Source organism: Falco biarmicus, chromosome Z (assembly GCF_023638135.1).
Source record: "Falco biarmicus isolate bFalBia1 chromosome Z, bFalBia1.pri, whole genome shotgun sequence".
Classification (NCBI taxonomy): domain Eukaryota; kingdom Metazoa; phylum Chordata; class Aves; order Falconiformes; family Falconidae; genus Falco; species Falco biarmicus.
In genome coordinates, this window is record NC_079311.1 from 27,751,564 (window position 1) to 27,776,747 (window position 25,184).

Below are 25,184 nucleotides of genomic sequence, written 5' to 3' on the forward strand. Positions count from 1 at the left end.
GAAGTAACCTTTAAAGTAATTTCTACCTTCCAAATATTACACAATTTGAAGACAAAACAGCTGTCATAAATTATTATTAAATTGGCCTCCATTAAACAAACACAGTAAGGCAGTCAAATTATAAAAATCAGACACTGAGAATTCAAATTTACACTTAAATCCTTCATGAGTATAAGATTTACTAACAAGCCAGATCATTTGACACACATAATACTAGACTCTGAGAGAAGGTTCAAAGCAGTCAGTTAGACCCTGATATTGCTTTTTACTGAGGCTGATTAACTTGTGCTGACTTAAGACACTTCACGTGGGAACAGCCACTAGTGGCAGGAGATGGCAGTGTGGCTGGGGGTTAGACTAGAGAGCTGGGAGGCAGTGGGAGTGGAGAGTGGACAGGGAAGTGTAGATGAAGGGAAAGAAACAACTGTTATCCAAAAGTTAGAGACCTTCTAAAACATAAAAAGAATGAAACTGCAAAAAACAGATTTAAGCTCATTTGATAATTTAGAGTGTATTTTGCATTTGCAGCTTAGAAGTTTGACACAGAGCACAGGAGCACTTTTCTTGAGCACATTTATTGACAGAAAACTGTCAATAGAGTGGAATATCTCAATGATTCTCCACCTCTTCATTACAAAATACAGGCACTTAAACTTCTGATGATAGTACACTTCATAGATGCTCTCTGTCTTTTCCCTAACATGAATCGTACTTGATCAATCGTGGCATGAGCAGGATACACAGTGGCAGTGGAGCAGCACCAAATAGCTAGGATTGGTACTGAAAACATCCCAGTCTTTTGCAGAATCAGTAACTGTCAGTGTCTATAGATAAAGAGTTTTAAAAGCTGCTGCTTTTTAAATTGAACTTAACTTGTAGAGAAAAAGGTATGTCTTTTTTCCCATTCTGCAGTTCGTGAAAGAACAGTGAAGATTGCTAAAGGAACTGGCAATTACCCTTGGGGTTTCAGGATCCAGTTCTCAAAGCCTATCCTTGTGACTGAAGTTGACACAAGTAAGTTATATTTGTACAAGTTAACTTTTCTTATGAAAATGTATAAAAATAAATATATAATATTTACTAATATTAATATACTAATAGTATAATATTAGTAAATATTATCTACATAATATATAACATCTTTCAATAATAATATATAATATAGATGTACATAAATAATTTCCATAATTAGTCTGTGTAAAGTGTTTAATAACATGTGTTTGAATTGCCCATGACAAACTACCTTAGGGCCCCATTATGCCTGTAAGTAAACTGTGGACTTCACTGTTCTGTGTCCTTCGAAGCCAGTTGATACCTCCTGCAAGTGCCTACATCCAGTCTCTCTCCAAATGTGAAGTCTAGAACTTCTGGAGACTGATATCCATAATGACAACAGGCCTTTAAGAATGAAATGGAGGATGCAGTGATCCTCATAACAACATTTCCTAAAGTCTTATTAGCCAGGGACACTTCTGCTTGGATGGGCTTCCATTGAGCCACCTATAAATCTCAACAGTGTGCTGTTAACTTCTGCAGGATATTTCAATGATTGTGAGGAACTCTAGAAGAAACTCATATAACTGAGTGAATGAGCAAAAAAATGGCAGATGAATTTCAACAAAGATGAAGTGTAAGATAATGCCTCTAGAGAGAAATTATACCATGCCTACATGATGGGGAACATGGTATTGGCATTTATGCTCAGAAATGAGATCTTGGGAGTCGCCACTGAAGGGCCTTTGAAATCATCAACTCTGTGTGCAGTAGCAGCTTAGAAATCTGGCTGAAAGCTTGCTCCATCAGTGATAGCAGTAAGAATGAGACACAGGCAGTCAGAGTCATTTTGCTGCTACCTAAAAGCTTAGTTCACCCAAATCTAGAGTACTGGTTGCTGTACTGCTGTCTGTATCTTAGGATGGACACAGCAGAATTAGAGAAGGAGCATAAGATAACAGGAGTCTCTGACAGATTTCTACTACCAAAGGCAGATATAATGAAAAATCTCATCCTAGACCAAGTATGCCAGTGCATGTCCTCTAGCAAGGCATCTAAGAATACGTCTGTTACCTTACCAGCCTTACGTATTATCTGGTCCAGCTTCCTGACAATGCTGGGAAAGGCTGTGAATTCAGAGGTCTATGAATCTGTTAGCTGAACCCATCGTTTTAAAATCTGACTTCTGAGCTACTAAATAGGGTCATCATTAAACTCCACTAGAGAAGATCAGAAAAGCCAGAAATCTGAGTAAGGGAGCAACATGCAGAGAAAAAAAAAAATTACATACCTGAAAAGGTCAACACCTTCCTTACACTTGCATTACTGAGACTGGTATTAGAAACCCATGAATTCCCTTAAGATCTGAACATAGATTTATACTTCAGTCATGCTTTTTACATGATACTGCTGTTCAGTTCTAAAAGTAGTTCTAACTTGTGGCCTCAGAGCAAATGTTCTACTTATTAAGCACTAAAAATAAAGCCTTCAGTCTAAAAGAAGAACTCAGGCAAAGGACAGACCTATTCAAAAGAAATAAGAGCAAATGTTGGAAGTGATTCCTTTACTCTCTATATAGCTATACCTATTGTTCATCAAAGGATCTTGTAATCTTTTACTGTTAAAATTGCTAGCCCTTGTTCTCATGGGGGACTTCAACATACTGGATATCTCCTGGAAATAGAACACAGTGGAGAGGGAACAGTCTAGGAGGTTTCTGGAGTGTGTGGGAGACAGCTTCCCGACACAGCTGGTCAGTGCCCCAACCACAGGAGATGCCCCACTGGGCCTGGTGCTTACAAACAGGGAAGGACTGGTGGGTGACATGGTGGTCAGAGGACGTCTTGGGCAGAGCGATCATGAGATGATAGATTTTTTGATTCCTGGAGAAGTAAGGAGGGGGGTCAGTAGAACCGCTATGTTGACCTTCCAGAGTGCTGACTTTGGCCTATTTAAGAGCCTGGTTGACAGAGTCCCTTGGCAGACAGTCTTGGAGGGCCAAAGGGGTGCAGAAAGGCTGGAAATTCTTCAAGAAGGCAGTCTCAAAGGCACAGGAGCAGGCCGTCCCCATGTGCCAAAAGATGAGCCCATGGAGGAGAAGAGACTGGCCTGGCTGAACAGAGAGGTTTGGCTGGAACTCAGGGGAAAAAGGAGAGTTTCCCACCTTTGGAAGAAGGGGCAGGCAGCCCTGGAGGACCACAAGGATGTTGTCAAAGAGACGAAAGCCCAGCTAGAATTTGGGCTGGCCACTGCCATAAAAGATAATAAAAGTTTTAACAAATACATTAGAAATAAAAGGAGGGCCAAGGATAACCTGCATCCTTTATTGGATGTGGTGGGGAGCACTGCCACAAGGGATGAGGAACAGGCTGAGGTACTTAATGCCTTCTTTGCCTCAGTCTTTAATAGTAAGAGCAGTTAATTTCAGGGTACTTAGTGCCCTGAGCTGGAAGACAGGGATGAGGAGAAGAAGAATGAAGTCCCCACAGTCCAGGACGAAACAGTTAGTGACCTGCTGCTCCACCTAGACACACACAAGTCTATGGAGTCGAAGGGTACTGAGGGACTGGGGGTACTGAAGGTACTGAAGGACCTGATGGAGGAGCTCTCCAAGCCACTTTCCATCAGTTTTCAACAATGCTGGCTAACTGAAGAGGTCCCAAAAGACTGGAGGCTAGCCAGTGTGATGCCCATCTACAAGAGGGGCAGGAAGGAGGATCTGGGGAACTGCAGGCCTGTCAGCTTGACGTCGATACCAGGAAAGGTTATGGAGCAGATCATCCTGAGCACCTTCATGCTGCACACACAGGACAACCAGGGAATCAGGCCCAGCCAACATGGGTTTATGAAAGGCAGGTTGAGCTTGACAAACCTGATCTTCTATGACAAGATGACCCACATAGAAGATGAGGAAAACGCTATGGATGTTGTATATCTCGACCTTAGCAAACCCTTTGACACCATCTCCCATGGTGGCTTAGATGGGTATACTTTATGCTGGGTAAAATGCTGGCAGGACGGCCAAGTCCAAAGAGTGGTGGTGAATGGAGTCACATCCAGTTGGTGACCAGTCACAAGTGGAGTTCCCCAGGGCTCAGTACTGGGGCCAGTTCTGTTTAATATGTCTTTATTGATGATCTGGATGAGGGGATCAAGTGCACCCTCAGTGAGTTTGCTGACCACACCAAGCTGGGAGGTGAGTTGATCTGCCTGAGGGCAGGCTGGCTCTGCAGAGGGATCTGGACTGGCTGTAGCAATGGGCCCAGGCCAGTTGTATGAGGTTCAGCAGGGCTCAGTGCCGGGTCCTGCCCTTGGGTCACACCAGCCCCACGCAGCGCTACAGGCTGGGGCAGAGCGGCTGGAAAGGGCCTGGTGGGAAAGGGCCTGGGGGTGCTGGGTGACGGCCGGCTGGGCAGGAGCCAGCAGTGTGCCCAGGGGGCCCAGGCGGCCAGCAGCACCCTGGCCTGTGTCCCCAGCAGTGTGGCCAGCAGGACCAGGGCAGTGATCGTCCCCCTGCCCTGGGCACTGGTGAGGCCGCCCCTCGAACCCTGTGTTCAGTTTCAGGCCCCTCAGATCAAGAGGGCTGTAGAGGTGCTGGAGCATGTCCAGAGATGGACAAAGAAGGTGGTGAAGGGTCTGGAGCACAAGTCTTATGAGGAGCAGCTGAGGGAACTGGGGTTGTTTTGTCTGGAGAGGAGCTAGGCTTGAGGGAGACCTTATTGTTTTCTACAGCAACCTGAGAGGAGGCTGTAAGCAGGTGGGTGTAGGTCTCTTCTCCAAGACAAGTGACAGGACAAGATGAAACATTTTCAAGTTACCTCAAGGCTTAGATTGGAGAAAGGGTGGTGAAGCATTGGAACAGGCTGCCCAAGGAGGTTGTGGAATCACCATCCCTGGAGGTATTTAAGAAATGCATAGATGCAGTGCCTGGGGACATGGTTTAGTGATGGGCTTGACAGTCCTCCGTTAATGTTGGACTTGATGATCTCAAAGGTCTTTTCCAACCTAAATAATTCTATCATTCTATGATTCTATGTAAACTACATGAAAATAAACAATTTTTGACATGGGATCCTAGACATCATTTTATTTTTACATGTCTGAATATAATTAGGAATTTCCATTATCAATTGAAGCTTTGCCAATAATGTATATTTAAAAAACTTTGCCTGCAGAATACTATAAAAGGATATATTTTTTATATATATATGAAAGAAAAAATACTATAAAAATACTTACAAAAGAATTAGTAACGTTAAATTGTGGCTAAAGTGGCTGTGTAATGTTCTTCATCCTGAAACAGCTACCTAGTTTTGTTCCAGAACATTTTTTTGTACTCCTTGTGCCTAATAATCTTCACAGTATAACTTCTGTGAAAAATGATTTACTGTGAATCTGAGAAAGTAATTTTGAATGAAAAAAATTGTTCTGCTCATCTTATTAGAATGTAACTTTTGACTACAAGGTTAAAGATTAGTATTTTTCGTTGCTGATTATTTTAAGGAAAAGAACGTTACTGGGCTCAGCCATCATTTGTCCAAATAGCACAACTGTGTCCATGTGTCTGTGCTTGGACAACTAGCTGGTTTTATCAAATTGCTGGAAATTCCTGTACCTGTTGATATGAAATTATCTCTGTTGCAATAAAATGTTTCTTCTTTCTAGCATTAAAAGTTTCAGATGGTTTCCCATCTGTAAACATACAGATTCCTTTAGAGTTCTTTCATCAAAGAAGATAACCTCTAAAGATGTTTTTCAAATTAGAATGTGGGAAAGTTTTTTAGCTAAATATAAATAAACCATAGATCATTTATGCAACATGAGCCCTAATTCATACCAATTTAACTCTGTAACTTACTAATGAAAATTAAACATAGCTACTCACATTGTATATCACTTCTCTTGTTTATTTGTATGTCTTGTTTTCAAACGCAGTTGCTTTAAAAAAGCAACCACAAAAAAAAAAAATTCTTTTTTACAGGCAAACTTCTAGTAAAATTCTGTTTTCTCAAAATATGACTAATTTCATTAAAACAAATTTTAAAATTGCATTTGTATCCCTTTTTTGTTTGCACTCTGAGACATTATTAATATTTTGGAGACTGCTTATGATCATAAATTCTTGTATGAGATCCTGAAAGCCAGTGCAAACCAAAATGTGCTGGCATTTGTGAATGATTTGTAATAAAGATCAGAGTGAACCATGGCTTTTTTGTGCCTATTTATTATTAAGCTTTTACAAATCTTTTCCCTACAACTTCTAAGCATCCTCGGAAATACACTGAATGATCACATTTACTACATGATAGGGTACAAAATCTTTAAAAATATACATGAAATAGTATGGACATGGAACAGTATTTTCCAAAACCAATTTTTTCACAGTGCATTAGGAATGCTTAATTCTAAAGGAGAAGGAAAAAACTCCAAGAAATTTGTAACTGGGATTTAAGTAACTGCATATTGATGCCCATGAATGGACCATATGTGTCACTTCCCTGATTTGCCTCCATTCCTCACTGGCATCTGCCTGAGCCCTATAGGACTGCACGTGCTTTGCAACAGTTAGCAAATAAACAAAAGGTTGATATATTAACAAATCTGATTCAGTCCCTCCTTCATTGACCCTTTGTTAACTTACTATGTTATTTCCTCCTAAAGACAAACCCCATAAAATACTATAGCCAAATTCTTTTAACCAGCAGTAGAAATATCAGCAGAGAAAGCAGGCTTTTGGTTTTAAATCTGAAGCTCACCAGAAGAATAGATGTTTTTTCTACTGACTTTAGTAAACATTGCACCAGGTCTTTGTTTGTACTTTAGGCCAAAATGCTTAGATACTGAAATGCCTATTTGCATCTTAAAGTGTTTTTAATGAAATTTCTCCTCTGTCAGTGATTATATAGTGTTGAATCAGTATCTAAATCCTGAAGTTTCACTTACAGACAGCTAACAAGTTGCTCAGAAAAACTTGCTCTACTTCTAAGCTGACATCACAAAGGCCCCAAATCATAATTCTTGACTGGTTAGACAGATACCTGCTTTACTAGAAGAGTTTGATCACATAGGCATGTTTGATGTCTTAACTCTGAATAAAGTATTTGGTTTATTTTAATTCCAGACAGTGCAGCTGAAGAAGCAGGGCTTCAGGTTGGGGATATCCTGATAGCAGTCAATGGAACTGATGTCACCAGCATGCCACATTCAGAAGCTGCCAATCTGGCAAGGAAAGGTAAGTGTGAGATCACAATAAATTATTCAGATGGTCAGGATTGCTGTGCAATGCTCCAAATACATCCAGACAAGTTGGGTGGCAGATGCAATAGAAATCTTAATTGTTTAATGCATTAGTATTTAATACAGTAGTATTGCCTAAATCACTTTTTTATCTAGATCTTGCTAGGAACACAGAAGAAAAAGGACATACAAAGTATTTCCCAAAGTGCACACATGACAGTAAGGCTTTTGGCTCTCCTTCCCTAAAGAAAGTGACTGAGAAAGTTCTGAAAGCAACTGCAGAGACACCAATACCTTATTTATGCCTTATGCTTCCTCAGGGAAAGAATTCACAGCTCGGTTCAGTGCACCCAGTAGTTATTTCTGTGTCACCAAGACCTGAAGTCTGATCAGGAGAGCAGACAGGTTACTTCATGAGGCATCCTGTTGCAGCACCACAGTAACAAGGAGTCAGCAATATTAATCATGCATATTCTTCCTAGAACTGTGAAGACTAAAGCCCAAAGATACCCATGTTTGCATGCTGAAAGTTAATCTACTGCCTTTCTTTCATTTATCCCAAATATGGTTTTGACAAGGGCTCATGGGAAATTCAATAAATTAAAATGCTTTTTCAAGGCTGTAACAAATTTAACTTGACACATACCAAGTTCTTTAATTATAGAGGTGCCATTCACGCTGTTATATTTGAGTATGTCGAGTCTTTTAGCAGATAAATCCTTGATTACTGAGTATTTTAACTCCTCAGAGAACACCCCCTGGCCTAAATCTTGGCACACTGACAGCATTCCCAAAGCCAAATGTCCCCAAAAGAGTAATCCAGCAAATGTTTTGCAAATAAGAATGTGTCACAGTCACATTTCTCAGTCCTCTTTAAGGTGTTGCCATCTACTCTGATGTATCTGAAATCAGAATTTCAGGCCTTTAGTGTCAAAACCATAGATGTATTGATAGATAACATAAGTGAATTTTATGAAATTGTACCTCATTGTTGATGACAATAACACATTTCTAAACAATCTTACAACCTAACATCCTTTGAGCACTTAGCTTTTGCAAATGGTAAGTAGGCACTTCAGCACAGGTGTCACAAATGAGTGGTTTAGGTTAAGTCACTCAAAGAGTCACCATCAAAGGTATGAGCAAAAAAGTTTTAATAGGAATTCATTAGAGTGCAACTTCAAAAAGTTCAATGCCAAGGTTATCTATTACTTACTACACAGATAAATCACACAAAGAAAAATAATATTAAAATTAAGCTGGAATGATTTACACAGAGACTAAAAATGTAAAAGAGTTAGGGAGACCCTCCCATTGAGTCCAAGGTTCAGAGTGGACCCTCTTGCTTTCTAAACTCTTCATAGAGTTTAGGTGTGGCTAGATCCAATCCTAGTCTTGGACCTGATCAATAGTTAGTTTCTAAATGATGTAAGGAGTATCCAGTTTAAGGCTGATCATAGGATTTTAGCAGCACTTAGTCATTGACGAATTTATCATTTACAAGGTAATTCAAATACGATTTACTTAAATTATAAAAGTGGCTTAACTATTAATTAAAAATGTTAATACTTGTACTATACTTATTATGAAGTTATAAAATCAATTCACACACAGGAACACAGACACAGACACAAAGGAACAGAAGTATAGATACATGTACAAAGGTATACCTGTTAAAAGTTCCCCTCAAGTTCAGTGAAATACTGACATTGAATGCTTTTGCATTTCTCATCGCGTGAAGGGTTGAGCCCTGAGAAGCCAGAAAATCAGCCCAGGCCCCATTGTCAGGTTTCAGCAACGGTACCCTTGGTATCGCAGACTTGGGAGTTTGCAAGCTCTGAGAGGCACCCTACTCAGAGGGAGATGCTCTTCACCTCACACTGTAGTCCAGAAGAGCTCAAATGGCCTCACTTAGCCCCACTGTTTATAGGTTTGGAGATTATTGGCTTTAGCCATCCTGGCTGATATCAGATTCAGTAATTAATGGAAATTTTTAAAAATTCCACTGGTGGTGGTGGTATCGTACTACTCAGAGTCGTAATGAAGAGTGTTCCCAGGCTTGTTTAGGGATGTTCATGGCTGTCAGGTGGTGGTGGTGCTCAGATAAGGAAAGCTGCTAGTACAGCCACTGCAGTTTCCCACCTCAGTCATGCAAGAGTTGTTGCTAGTGTGGTCATGGGATGTTTAACCACCCAACTCACTACACAGAAGTGAAGACGTAATGTCAGTTCCTGAGATCATAGAGTGTCCCAGGGGAGGGGACAAGATGCACCACCACAATAGGTTAGCCTCCAACAGCAAGTCCCCCTTAGTGAGGGGTACAGTTAGCAGAAAATGTTAGTAGACTTGAAGACATAGAAAAGAAAGAACTTTCAAGAGCGTGAGTAAGATAACAGAGGCTGAAGGTGCCCCTAAGAGCATTCTCAGCAACTTTTGTACAAACTCCAATTTATGTACGCACATTTGAGCAATGAAATCCAACCACTTCTCTAAACTGATAAAATATGCAAGCACCTATGCAAAGGTGGGTCACAAAAACTGTTTTAAGAGGTATCTTCAGAAAGCTGGCTCCATTACTAGTCCTTAACAAAAAATTAGTTTCATTCCTGAATTTCTGTTGAAAGAAGGCCAGATATCACTTGATATAATTCATCATTTCCTAGGCTGCTTTGCTCCTTGCTGCTTCCAGAAGCTACACTGGGAGAAGGGCACAGGATAGGATACTGCCTTCCTCCTCCCTACCCTATAGGGGTATCCAAAAATATTGACAGACTGGACTATTGTTTTGACCTATGTTTTCACATTCTTTATGTAATATTTTAGGTCCTGATATCCTGACTATGGTGGTGGGATCAGATATCAGCCGTTACCCCAACACCCCCAGACCTACCTGCAGAGGATATTTGCATAAACGAACACAGTCAGCGATACTGAAGGGCTGGAGAAAGAGGTGGTTTGTGCTGAAACATAATGGCTACCTGCATTATTACAAACACAAGAAGGTAAGGATAGAGGCTGGTGAGGAAACAACCTGTGTCCTGAACCGTTAAGTGCAGCACTGTTGTGCTCAAGATTTTCAGATCGTTATCTTGACTTGTATTTACAGAATAACAGCAGCACTGAAGATGTTTTTGTATGCAGTATATAAAAGAGGCTTGTTGACTAGTTCTGCCTTCCTATATCCTAGTCATAGGCATAGACCCTGTCAGGCTTTTATGGATTTACATTTTAATCTCTTAGTTCTGATCATCAAGAAGTCTATGAACTGAATAGGCTCTAGGAGGTTTTTGATGAGATGAAGTAGCTTTAGATGTGTAGGAGCTCTGTATTCCATCTACCATTATATGTATTTTCTTAAACAGGTATGACCATGATATTTCTTTGTGTGTGTGAATAAGCTATAGACCTGCACAGAGTACTGGGAAGGCTCAGTTTCTTCAGAGTAGCATTGCTTAGCACTTCATTCACTGTCATGTGAGCAGGAACCTGTATAGTACTTACTACTTCTTTGACTTCATCTAACAGTAGACATCCAAAAAAGGAGTAAAACAGGTACTTCATGAAGAGAAATACTTTACTAGGCTTTATCCTGAGGCTCCATTTTGGTATGGCATAATTTACAGCCCTCTAGTTGTATAGTGAGTCTTAGTGGCCCTAAATCAGTGGCTTCACAGTTACCTCAGCTACAAACTTTTCAGTATTCTCAGTTACTCACCACTAAATAAACTAATAAATAAAGACAAGATACTAAAAAAGAGGGAAAAAAAATCCCTTGAATTATTCAAGTGAGTATCTCTAGGTGTGGGGGGCACAGACGGCAGCAGCAGGCAGTGGGCACGGCTCACAGCCCCAGCCACAGCGGAGCCGGTGAGTTCACCTGCCCTACAATCGTGTTTTACTGTAGTCTGTGAGTCAGCAGGTGCTGCATGTAATTACAAGTTACTAATCCCTTCCCCTGTGTAGTTTCATGATGAAGTTATTCACTGATAAATTTACATCTATAAAATCAGGTTGATTTCCAAGACTGTAGTCTGTTCAGGGCTTTTTAGGGTAAAACATTTTACAGCTTGTAGAAAAGGTTCACTTAGCATACATTTTAACCTGATTTCAAGAAAACTTAATGAAGCTGAGAAAATTTGCCTTCGTGAGGGATTTATCACTAGAAGCAGCCCATGCAGCTTCCAGGGTATCTCCTAGCTAACCTAGGAAAGGCACCAGTGGAAATATCACCTGGCTAGAAACAGGTAGAAATGGGTTTGTCTCCAACACCCAAGTTGAACACATACCAGTGAAATACACCCGTGTCCACCCTTATTCAAAAAACACATGAAAACCTAATCATAGCACCAAGTCCTTGCCCTGTAAATAGTTTTTACCTTTGCTAGCAGGGTCACACACCTTTTGGTCAACTCAGCATATGAAGGATGTAGATGTACATGTATACACATACATATGTAGACATACCAGCACAATTTTGCAATAAACATGGATACAATGTAGACAACAAGATGGTGTAGAGGAAGTTCAAACAACAGAAAACAATAGGGAAGCTGATACTAGTAGCTTTGCTCCTGATCATGAATGAACCTTCAGATTGATTTTTCCCTACTGTCATCTCCATTTCGTACATCAATCTCCCATCTCTGTATTTCATTTTTTGCTCATATATATTAGCCTGTTTGGTCATTTTCACATGAATAGTAGAGCCACTCCAGTAAAATCCTCACTTGAAAATTTCTCCTTTTTAGTAAAAGAAGACTAGAAACTAGAAACCAAATTATTTTTACCTGAAAGATCTTGATGCAATTTAACAACAATGCATTCTGATCCCTCCTCCTGGTGATCCTAAGCATAGTTTTTCATGGACAATACTGTTAAAATGAAGAAATGTATTCACATGAGGCACTGCACAGTTTCATATCCAAACTGAAATTAATTAAGCTTTTAGCATTTAACCTTCCTGATCAAAACCAAACACTTCTATGGGAAAAAAACATTTTGTGAAAAGTACTGAAAAATCACAGAAAGAGCTTGCTTTTCTACGATTCTGTAGCCACCTGACATTTCCAGCAGAAAATCTAGGAGGCTTATTTCCCTGCATGTGCCATGACATACATACTAACCATCTAATCAGGGCTGTGTTGTAGAACCACTGGGTATACAACAAAGCAGTCTGGCTTTCCATGGTCATTATTTCAACACTGCCTGTCCTGGTCTAAAAACAAAAACAAATAAACAAACAAATCAAACACTAAAAAAGATACAAAGGATAGGAAGTTTTGTTTGGAGAGACGTTTTTATTTTATCCCAGTCAAGTCTTTCACCAAATTCCTGAAATGTAAACAAAAAACTAGTTATGTCTTTTGAACACTCTCCACTTTCCAATCTTTCCAGTACCTCTGAAGACAAAGAGTGTTAGATAAATTGGATTGAGGATTAGAAGGTGCCCCATAATCTTACATTAATTAATAATTAATTATCAATATATTATTGAATTATACCAACCTTATGTTTTGATAGTAGGATGTTTAGCCACTGAAAGCATGCATTTGTTTTGGCCTAAGAAGAGTAAATAAATTTAAAGCACTGCATAAACATTTTATAGTAATAAATATTACTTATTTTCTTGCAGTATCCAAGACTAGTGCCATTCAACCACTTTTTAAATTATTTCATACTATATTTTTGCTAGCTGCTCTCTCTCTGTCTCTGGACTCCAAAGAATATACTGAAATACTGCAGTACTATCTTAGCAACAGAAAGCACAAGGACCTTTTTCACTGCCTTGTGTGCCCGCAGTGTACCCTGCAGTGTCATTTAGTAAAACAGAAAGACAGATCTTACATACAAATATGCTTCTTCACTACTTAAAGATCCAATGCACAAATGAAGTAAGAGGGAGCTCAACTGGACATGTTGGCACTTTTTTTTTTTGGGGTGTGAATTCTATCAGGGCATAAGAAGAACAATGCACACAGATGGTGCTCATACCACTTTCTTTTCTAAGGGAATCTCAAACTATATTCTCAGTTTAACACAGTATTTACGTAACATGTCAGCAGCATTATGAAGTTAGAAACATTATGTTCCAGGTCTTGCCTCACTCAGGAGGAAAGGTTTTTCCACTTGGTGGATATAGTATGTTTTTTGAAACTGTTCATTGAAGGCAAGAATAACTCAGGGAGACAAAAACAATTCAGAGCAATTTGCATGTCAGTATCCAATGAACTAACAAGAGTCATAATTTTTCAGGTCGTTATTCTGATGTTAACAACAATTTACACTGATGTAATTCCAGTGACTCTGGCAAAGTCACGCCTGATTTCCGCCTATGTAAGAAGACAACCAGGCCTTTTATTTATGCCTGAAAGGGTGCATATAATGTCTTGTCATGGAGAAAGGGAAGGGTGTTTCACATGCTTTAGACCATATCAACAAACAGAAGGAGCTACATTTCCTTATCATTGGTATTTACAGGCAGAAATTATCCATCCTGAGCTTTCCTTTTCCTACCTATACTAAGAAAGAGATTTTTACATATTAACTCGTTGCTGCTGGTTTAGACTCATCTCTGTCCAGTCACATGTTGGTGAAGAGATCGCTGTTGCAACAGATTCAGTCACTTTAATACAAGGTCGTTTCATTTTCCCTGAAAGAGGTGCCACCACTGGCCTTGACTCTACTATCCATATATGTAACTTCAACACATTTTTCACCTCAGTGGACATAGCCATGTTTGCCACCTCGTAACAGAAATATTGGGCACATTGGATGTCACATTAAAAAGGGGGAGTTTCCTCTAACCCTTTATATTTGATCAGGCTGTCAGTTTCCCATGAAAAACGAGACCCTTGTGCCCAACCACTCTGCCCGCTCCCTGCATTCTGACAGCCCACCGTATCGGAGGGTGATAACCTGGGCAGGGACCCTCCTGACAGAGTCACTGAGTCAAATCCCTGACAACAACTACTCAAATCTCCGGAGCCTTGCACAAAATGAAGTTCAGCTGAAGATTTTTATTCTACAAAATACAGGTTTGTGACAGAGCAAGGTTCAAGGATCACTGCTGATAATACACTGACTGCAAAACAAGCTTAAAACAACACAATAGCAGCTAACGTAAGGTAGTCGTAGAATAAAGTTCTTACCCAGTAGGCATCCGGATGGGGGAGAAGACAGGTTCAGCCCGTCGACTGATCCCAGAAGTCATGATGGAGTCTCCCCTAACTTCTCTCAGTTGTCCACTTTTAATACTTCATAGCACATTGCATGTTCATTTATCATACACAGAACAGGTTGCAAGTTTCTCACTTCTACTGTAAATTAGTGCACACCCTCAAACAGCACTGCTGAAGTTCTTCACTAACTACGCATGCTCTCCACGTGGGGGTTTGCTCTCTTGTGGTGGGGCTATTTGAGTTGGAGGTCATGATCTCTCACCACCACTATTACCTTTGTCCTATTTTCAACCGACTTTCTGTGGACTGCCACAGCTTATCAACTTGTCTACTCTTGCAGCCAGAACTTCCTTATTTGGAGGCTTCTTTCTGCACAATTTAAGATAATGGTGTTCTTTTCACCATCCATTTTTTGTTTCCTATCCTTCCCATGGCAGACTCCTTCGATTAGAAGTCCCTTCATTTGTAACCACTTTATAGAAATACTGAATCAGGCTGTGGTATTTCAGGAGTTTAGACAGCAGTTCCCCCCTCTTTGGACTTATTTCAGCCCAAGTCCAGTCCATTTCCTTCACATTTAGGTGGTGCTTGAGCGACTCCAGCCATACGTGTTGCTGTTACTGACTGGTATCATGTGCCCAGTGAGGTGCGGTGGTACCTTGGAGGCAGGTAACTTTGGGAGGGAGCCGTGCGTTAGTATTACAATGACATTATTTCATCTGAGGAAAGTCATTTCACCACAGTGGCTGGGTCAGCTGTGGACATCTCATAGATCCTTCATGTGACAACTGTTACACGGCTTACCAGCTGTGTGCTGCCATCGAATTCCCACTCCTGCAGGGAGCACAGCAGAGCCTGATCGCGGGGTCTCCACTCCGCTCCAGCCTCCGTCACTCCCATCAGGGTGCTGAGCTGGCAGTGTGATGCCTGGGGAGCTGTGGTGGTGTAGATTCCCTCCGTGCCAACCGTTCTGAAAGCAACAGCTGTATTTTACCCTGAAAAGCTTTCTGTAATACTGTGCTTCTGTTAGGTCCCAGTCTTCTCTAATTCCTCCCCAAAGTAGTTTTCCCCCATTGGGTTAGAACACTGATTTGCGTAAATTACTGAGATCAGTGGAGGTATAACTATTTATAATATTTTTGCTTACACTTAGCAACAGTGGAGTTCCACTATACACTCCACAGTTCTGATCCCCCATTGTCCAGATCACTGGACCTTCTCAAACATGCTATTTCCTTCTTTGCCAATGTGCTCAGTTTTTCTGCTAAAGGAAAGCTATCTGGACACTGTGTGGAGATAGACAGTGATGTATTGAAAGCACATCAGCTTAGTCAAGCACTGATCCTTTCTTTACCAATGTCTGCTCCTGTAGAACTAGCCTTTGCTGCTCAGCACAGTAAAGTGACTGCAAAGTCACCACAAAATGTCTATGGTGAAGACTTCAGAGTCAGACAGAGAAACTTTTATCAGCTTAACATGAGACCAGTAAAATAACAAAAGCAATCTAGCCATAAGTTCACTCAGATCTTTCAGAACCTGACAGCTAACTTCTTTACAACATGCTGCAGCCTTCAGGATAAAAAAAATACTATGTCTCTCAAACCCATTAAAAAGAAGGAATATAATTCCTGGGACCCAGGAACAAATGGGCCAATAAGGGGTTTGAAGTCTGTGGAGCATGCATTCTTCTGTCATGAGGACATAGCTCCTAGAGAGCAAACAGTGGTTTAGGATCAATAGGAAAGCACAAGGATAAAGAAAGCATTAGTGTTTCCAAACATGTTTCCCAAAATTCCTCATTACAAATATTCATCATGTAAAGAATGCAGCTAATTAAATGCTGGGATGTACAAATCCACTAAAAATGCCAGCCAAAGCCAGAATTTCCTAGTTTCAGTCTATCATTGCTTTCTTGCTATGTAAGAGTAGTTAAAAAAGCATGTATAACTAGTGATTTTGTGGGTCAAAGAAGAAAAAACAAAGGTAGAGTTGATAAAATTATAAGAATTAACAAAAGATCATGTTTGCAACAATGCCCTAGCTCCTCTCTGGTTTGTGTCTTGCCATGTTCCTAGGAACTATTTCCTGTCTCTTTGCCATAAATAGACCCTGGGAAAGAGGTCAGTGAGACAAATAACCAACCTAGTCCCTGCAAAGGAAAATACGAAGTAAATATCATTCAGGTTGTGGTCTAGGATAAGCTATAAGGACTACTGGCTCCAAACAGAAATCTGTCCAAAAAGTCATCAATCTATCTTCCTTTCCAGAAATCAGAGACCTATGTATTCTAGTCAAATCAGCTCTGTCTGTCAAGTCCTTTTGTTATATTTGCCATTTATTCCATTTCTTTCTCTAATTCCCTCAACTAGGAGTGACATGGAACAACAGCAATTAGGAATAAATGCCTAAAGAGTATGAGTCTGTTGCCAGCATTCTGTACGGACTCAAAGTAGGAAAGTCAAAGGAAGAAACTAACAGGAATTAGGAGCACTTAAGTTGGAAACAGTAGTTAGGTTGGATATCACTGTCCTGACAGTAGAAAAGAGCATTCAGAGATTTAGAGATTCAGACGTAGAAAGAGGTGGAACTGTAAATAAGGAGTGAATTAACCTTCATGTGCCACCCAGGCCTCAGAGAAATGGCCTTCATGACAGTTCATAGCTATAATGCTCTGAAACATGCTGTGAGAAAACTGGAACACCTACTCTGGGGAAGTACTCTCACTGAACATGGTGGTGACAGCGTTAAAGGGGATGGATGTGCTTTTTGTCAGTCTTCATTGTGATTATATATAACAATGTCAGGTTAAAAAGTAATTATGGTTTGCATTTCTTAAGCTCAAAAGTTTAATGCCTCTAGGAAGCCCTCAGGCACAGTGTGAGTGACTAAGGCAAAGCTGCTCAAGGCTGAGGTAAGGGCAGTGGGAACAAAGATGTGCATTTCTTAACATCCAAAAGCAGTTAGACCCCAGCCTGGTAGGCAATTATGATATCACCTAATTTATCAGATGTTAGGTCATATTCCTGTTTCCAATATGAAACTAGTCCATTTCAATAGCTCAACCAAATCTTGCCTTCTCTGTTTATTGCAGTTCAATGCAGCCAGCACACTGGTAATTAAGTATTGCTCAGATAATTATACAGTGCTATTTACATTCAAAGAGGTCAATAACCTTCACTTTTTCTCAATAGCAGAATGCTTTCCTCATTGTATATTCTTTAATTAGCAGTGTCTCTGTAAAGAAAATTGCTATTCTTTATTTGTCTCTATTAGGGTATATTTGTGTGTGTAAATCATTCCATGCTCACCTCCTGCCTTATCCAGAACACCTGGAAACTGTACCACGATTTACTATTTCTTTTTATTCCAAATAAGATTCAACAGTAACATTTACACACCTTATATAACCAGCTGGATACCAGTCTTCCATTTACCCTTTATTCATAACAAGACACATCACTTTGCACCCATACCTCAGGGAACAAGTGAAAGCCCTTCCTAAATGCAGAGAAGAAATTTGAATGCAGACTTTAATGTTCCCTTTTCTTTCTGCAGTTGTCTTCTCTTTACATGGAAACAGGGCATTTTACAGAAAGTATATTTATTGTGTGACTCAGACACTACAGTGCATGCTTCTGTTTGCTTGTGTGCACCCTTAAGACTGTTCCCAGTGGGACAGTATAGAGAGGAAAATAATACTTTAAATTATTCTTTTTCTATGGTATATACAGAGTCCAATTATTATAAAGAAAGAAATCCCCTGCCTCCCATGTGTGGACCCTTCACATCATTTCAATCTATGACAAACATTCAGTCCTTTGTTCTTTTGAGCAAGCCTCTGTGTGTTCATCGCTAAGCCTAAGCACTTTACATAAAAGGCTTAGCTATAAATAGATTTAGGTCTGAGCCATTGCTTATAAAGATACAGCTTCTATTTGTTCTTCATTCTTGCTTGGAGCTTTATCATCATAGTCTGGAGCTGCCACGTTATTTAGAGCTGGTATACCACCTGATTTCTTCTCTACATTTTCTATGACTCCCGTGGCTGCAGGATATAATTTTCAATTTACATTTAAGAATCTGCTGAATCCAAGGTTTCCAGTACTTCCATTGTATTATTTCTATTAATAAATGAGAAATAACACTGGCTGATAGGATACACAAATTAATTTTGGCCTACTAACAGATTGCATACCCTGACCCAGGCAAAGAGTCATAATCACATGTATTATTTGACCTGATTTAAGTTGTTCAAAGTTTTAAGACAATCAGTAGTTCTTCCTGTGGGGCTTAGCCCTGCAAACTGTGCATTACCTTTTGTGCAATTAATTGCAGCAAATTCTTCAACCTCAACAAAAGACCCAGTTGGAAGGTGAAGATTAATCATATCCAAGACCACCTGATTGTACTTTTTTGTCTGATAGCCAATACAGTTGGGTGTAGGATAATTAGTTTCTTCAAATCAGAAGAGCTTTTACATCTTTTTTCCCCTATTGTCTTGCTCTTCAGTATGTTTCTACTCTCTCTACTTCAGATTTAAATTGCTTAAAGCAAAAACAAAATTAAAAACTAAATTAATTCAGTTCTACTGGTGGAAAATGCCATACAAACAGTTTTGGAGTCTAAAGCTCTCTGCTGATATATACAAGTCCTTTACTCAAGGGGAAAGGAAAAAGATGTAGGGGAAAAAAGATTTAAAAGCCTTAGTCTCTCCTCTGCACCAATGTCCCCAGCCCAAAGAAGAAATGCAAATGGGTTATAGCTATAATTTTGTAAATATCTGAACAATGAGCCTACCACCAAGCACAATGATTGGGGGGTGGGGATGGGGGAAGGAGACAGGGAGGGGAAGATTTTAGAGGTACTACTAAGCAAGCAGCACCAAACCTCAGGGAGAAGCTGGTCAGAGAAAACCAGAAAATAACAGGTAGTGAAAATGCTGGAAGCCCGAGTGCCAGGGAGGGTTGTGGCCACATTTGTGGCCACATCAGCTGTGATAAAGTTAGGCAAATGAGAAATAAGACGCGAAAAGAAAAAGGAGTTCATTTTCTTGTTTCATTTAAAAGATGTCTAGTTTAAGAACACAGGGACACATCCAGGAAGACATTTATGAAAGACAATCAGAAATTTCATCATGTCACTACTGACCTGAAACCAATCTGAACCAGTGACCTGAAGGTGTGTCTTATGCTTCCCACTGCCAGTCTCCTGAGCTAACCAGTCTTTTACTTCTGCATTCTAGCAATGCTCAGTTTTCACTTTGTGTTTTATTTTTTCTATTATCTCTTCAAGGATTTGATCTTTGTTTTCTATAAAGTTACTTTTATTCCATTTTCCTAGCACTTGCAGTCTCTTGTGTAGCTTAATTTTAATCTCTTTTCATAGTTATTCTTGATGGTTTTGATTTCTTTCACTGCAAATAGCATGAAAAGTTCATATATCTTTTCAGCTTCTCCCTTCTAAAAGACAAAGAGGCTTAACTAGAATAGTAAATACAACTCTGCTCAAACAAAATTTTTTTAACAGAGTGACTCATTCAGGAAATGCTGTGAATGTCATTTATTTTCTGGAAGTATTTACACCAAATTAAATAAGGCTGATTTGTGACACACCCCCAGGCTACATACAGTACTTCAATGACCATTTCAAACAATAAATGAAGGAGTTGCCTACTTTTCTATTCTTATTTCTCCCTTATTTCAGTCTCTCATAGTTATACATTGCTTAACCTTTTCTTTTTTCTTTTCTTTTCTTTTCTTTTTTCTTTTCTTTTCTTTTCTTTTCTTTTCTTTTCTTTTCTTTTCTTTTCTTTTCTTTTCTTTTCTTTTCTTTTCTTTTCTTTTCTTTTCTTTTTTCTTTTCTTTTCTTTTTTCTTTTCTTTTCTTTTTTCTTTTCTTTTCTTTTTCCTTTCCTTTCCTTTCCTTTCCTTTCCTTTCCTTTCCTTTCCTTTCCTTTCCTTTCCTTTCCTTTCCTTTCCTTTCCTTTCCTTTCCTTTTCCTTTCCTTTCCTTTCCTTTCCTTTCCTTTCCTTTCCTTTCCTTTCCTTTCCTTTCCTTTCCTTTCCTTTCCTTTCCTTTCCTTTCCTTTCCTTTCCTTTCCTTTCCTTTCCTTTTTTCTTTTTTTCCCCAGAAACATTTCCCTTAAAACACAGGCCATCTTAAGAAAACTAGCAGCAAGGGAAAGAGTTACTTCAGATGTTTCTAATATTTTTAGAATAACATTTACCAAAAAGCATTCACTTTCTGCAGTCTATCTGGAGAACTTCATCCATATTAGATACCACAGACTGCCAAGAATCCATGAAATAGCTGATAGCAACCTTAAGAGAACAAAAAATCTCTTTTACTTAAGTGCAGAATGGAACAGTAGTAGCTAAAATCTAAGTTAGTTCATTTACATACATATGCATATCATCAACTCAAGCAACATCACAGAGTTATATTACGTTCCAGAGTGGCAGTATTGCCAGTGGGTTACTCTCCAGTCAGAGACATAAGAAATACTTTTATAATTATTTTTTCAGTAATATACCTTTGGCACTTTTTGTAGCAAAGGGATATGTGTCAAAGCAATGCTCTCAAATTACTACTCATGAAAGCCACATGAGTAAAAAGAAATGCCCCTTACATCTGGCTTATCAGAATTAGGGGAGCATGGCTGCCTATTAGTTGATGAAGGACATTTGGTCTCTCTTTGAATGTCTCAAATCCATCTTATTCCTTACCTAGATGTATTCATTTGAAATGGAGATGACATAAATCATTCTTGATGCCACAGAGCTCTATCTCCATTCATTCTAGACAGCACAGAAAGTGTTTAGAAAAGGAGTTTATAGATATGTGCAATAATCGTGGTCACACAGCCATTTCAGTGTCTGCAGTGACTGTCACCTTCAGGCTAAGACAGTCAGCAGAACCCAGACCATGGACAGAATCCTGCTGAATAACACTTCATCAACCTAGAGCTCATTATTCTTTACACTAGGAATGGAATTTGGGTCCTAAACACATATTTTGGTTATGCTGTCTTTGCAATGTAGTTTTGTGTCTGAAGGCGTTATAAGCAAAGTAGGTCACATAGCACTGATGACTTTCAGGATTCCCTTCATCTTCTGTACTGACTTCAGGGTTGCAAATAAAAACAAACAAACGAACAAAGAAGAAGAAAAAAGCAGAATGTAGGAAATACATTCATGAATGTTTATTTACACTTTTTCAATATTATGGGTTATTTTGTTCCTACAGAAAATTCATGTATAACAAAGGGATAATTACATGTGCCAATGAGAATATAAGCAAGTATTTAACTATCTAATACCCACAGGTGCATATTTTGTTTGTGGAAGAATATGTATATTTATTTTCAGGCTAATAAAAAAATTACATGGGGCATTTGCAATTCAGCTCCTACTGACAACATTTAATTAACTCCCAATAACCAACTGATTTTATTCTGTGAGATTCTACCATCTGTGACTTTTGCAAATGACAGTAAAGCTCCTCATATGTCCCAGCATTAACTCATGTTTTCCATTTTATTGCTGCCAAATCTGATGCAACTGTTAGAGCTCCAGTCACAGCTCTTCAAAGCCAAGGGTCTAAGAATATTGATTAAAACACAGCTGGAGTTCACTATCCAGATGTGTGCACTTTTTTTTTTAAGTTGAGACATGTACCTGGGGGGAGCTGAGCTGGGAAAGTAGCGGGAGGAACTGCTTCGCCTACCTACTTACATTAAGAAGCTTAATGGCTTCTTGCAACTAACCACAGAGAAAGACGCTGACAATGCCCTTCAGTCTCAAAGAGCTTTAACTCAATCAGGAACAGACAAAGGGGTTTTGAAATGCTTACCATTGAAAGCTGTCTGAAGTGAATGGGAAGGGTTATGAACATAACGATATTTAGGGCAACTTTGCAAAGGAACTGAAATACAGCCTTTCAGACTATGCTCACTATTTTCTGAACTTAAACCTTTGTTCCCTCTATCTGCACATGTAAGTTGAGGTTTTCAGCATAAACCCAGACTGCAAGCAGCATTGCTTAGTGAAGAGATGCATGCTTCCCACTCTCACTCAGCTGCAGCCTAAAAAGTTGGAATATTTACAAATACCTAGTGAGGTTTCCGCATGCATGTATGACTTCTGATGAGCAAAAAACAATTAAGAGAGATAAACAGAGATGCAAATTTAGAGGGTGTTTGTGTTTGACTAGTTTGTCTTTTGTGACTGCACTGTATTCTCTGGGGCTGCTGATCATTAAAACCATATGATGGTTCAAAAGCGTAAGAGCATGTCACTAATTTCTACAACTTTGAATAGTCCCTGAGATTATCCCCATCTCACAGGAATCGGTTTCATATTAGTTCTGAACTTTGGCACCCTTTCTTTCTAATTGCAGGATGAAGGGAAGTGCAGACCCCTGGAAGTGACAAAGCTGGAAGGAGCGGAAATTGGTGTTGACACCAGCCTGGGTAAACCATTTGCGTTTAAATGCATACCTCAAAGTGGAAACAGGATTTTCTACTTCTGTGCAACTTCCAACCAAGAAATGAAGAGGTAAGTGATCTTTCATTTTACAGTGTCAGTTTGGTTAGAGGGAGTCGGAATTTTTGGAGGGTGTTTACATACTTGCTTTGATCAGCAGGAAAAAAAAGTAAAAAATCTGTCAGCTACTTATAGGAAGATGCTGATTCTAGTTTTCATTTGCAAAAGTTTCAAAACCTGTTTTTCAGCTTCACAGTTTTTTTGATGACACTCTTTTTTCATAAAGTCTTTAATGTTTGTTCTTTGTTCAAGATCCCCCTGAAATTCTGATATACCTCCAGAAAAAAATCTTCACCTATATTCTCATGCCTTCTCCCCCACTGTTATATCAAATGGAAGTGTAAATCTTCCTGTGGATGTAAAGTTGCTTATCAGTCATTTCACATGAATTATTTCTGTTCTACCCAACCAGGACAGTGCTAGCAATAAATACAATCTTATCTTCCATTTCCTTTTCTGTCATTCTGTCATATTATCATTTTAGTACTTTAAAATGCAAGTGCACCACAAAAGCATATTGGTTCTGGTAAGAGGCAGTGAGTTTGGGTTTGAATAATAGTTAGACTTAAAAAATATACTTTTTGCATTTCCCAAAGACTATAGATGACAAAACAAAGAGACTAAAATTACCCAAAAGACAAGTAACAAACTTGTAAGGCTTTAATTTCAGAATGTACTGAAAGCTAATCTTATTTTCCTCTTTGTTTTATTGTGAATTATTAAAAACATAAGGCTATGAAGTAGGATGATAACTGGTATTCATCCACCAATCTTTTTATAACATCTTTCTACTTAATATAACACCCACCATTGTAGTATCAGAGTATTTTCCACTTCCATATTCTATACCATTCACAGTGCAAAAAGAATAACATTGCTAACAAACAGCTTGCTTTATTCTGTAGTTTCCAATTTCAGGATTCTTTATGTTTCCCAAAAATTCCTTATCTGCGTTATAAGAAAGACACGTGAAGAGTGATCATTTAGCCTGACATGTTGAACAAAATTCAAAATATGTAGAATCCCTTGTCTGTAGTATTGCCTGAAATTATTACAATGTGTTACACAGCAAGCTTTGAGACTTATTCCTCTGAGAGTTAGCAATGTTTATTTAGAATTAATCCACCACTTTTCTACCTTGAAGCCTTGAATATGTCCTGAAAATTGCACATCATTTTAAATGCTGTCTATGTCAGCATGAGTTAAAAGAGGCAGTGAAGCACATTTATTCTGGTCTACGAAACTAAGCTATCCTCATTTTTCTGTCATATTACAGGTGGCTGGAGGCTATGGATAAAGCAGTGCATCCTGTCCATCAGGTAATCCTTTATTTATATTAGAAGCACGTGCATACCAGATTGTGCAGAAGCCTGAGAGACAGTAGATGTATTTGTACATGGTCAGGTGCAGACAGCAACGTGGAAGCTTCATAGTTTTGTTCTGGGCTACTGGGACATGAATCAGCTCCAGTCTAAAAGCCATATACAAACATTATGGTGACTCAGCAAATAAGCTCTGCGGCCATATGTTGGAATACATCAGAGTGCTTCCTCTCCGAACGTCAGCAGCTTTAAGCTGGTTCAGAACCATAACCTAAAATGAGGGTGTTGGAAGGGAGGAAGGGAGAGACAACTCCCCAAACCACATTTTGTCTACCAAATAGTAATTACCAACAGGTAATACTGTTTGGAGTAAAGGGAGAGGAGGACAATGTCTTCTTGAGGATTCCCTGCAAGTCTGCCTTGGTTGCAAGCTACCTGCTTTTTCTGACAGAGTATTAGGAAGGCGGAGGGGTGCTGCTGCGTTCTTCTTTCCTGTATTTTCAGAGATGAAGAAAGAGATAAGTTAGCAGATGAACTGTGACTTATCTATCTTTTCATACAGCTGTGCTCTCTGCTAGCACCTATGGCTGTAAGAAACATAGCCACAAACTGATCTCGAGCTGCTACAGACAGGCCTTGCTCAGCCCAGTTTTGTATGAACAGTCCCTGGCTGAGCCCTGAACTGGGAACTGCAAAGCTAATTTCAGTACTTCCAGGGCTGAAAACATAGGAGGCAAAGCCACTTTAGCCTGCCCTTCCCTGGCCCCACAATTCTTATTCTTTCCTCCTACAGGAAGACCACCTTTGTAAAAATGTGCTGTTGATCTGTGAAATACTTATTAAAAAGTTTTAGCTACTGAACCAGCTTGGTTTTTAGCAGAAAGAATGTGCAGCTCAAATGCAGAGTAAGTAT

General features: G+C 39.4%; 1 protein-coding gene across 2 annotated transcripts in view; it reads left to right on the forward strand.

The window, feature by feature from the left end:
- The window catches only part of LOC130143102 (uncharacterized), a 50,845-nt gene that overhangs the window by 19,661 nt on the left and 6,000 nt on the right, over positions 1-25,184 (forward strand). For both annotated transcript variants that reach the window (XM_056325729.1, XM_056325730.1), the window contains exons 6-10: positions 913-1,014; positions 7,115-7,225; positions 10,054-10,232; positions 22,804-22,961; positions 24,226-24,268. In XM_056325729.1, the coding sequence (XP_056181704.1) occupies positions 913-1,014; positions 7,115-7,225; positions 10,054-10,232; positions 22,804-22,961; positions 24,226-24,268 (593 nt within the window). The remainder of the gene's footprint in view (positions 1-912; positions 1,015-7,114; positions 7,226-10,053; positions 10,233-22,803; positions 22,962-24,225; positions 24,269-25,184) is intronic.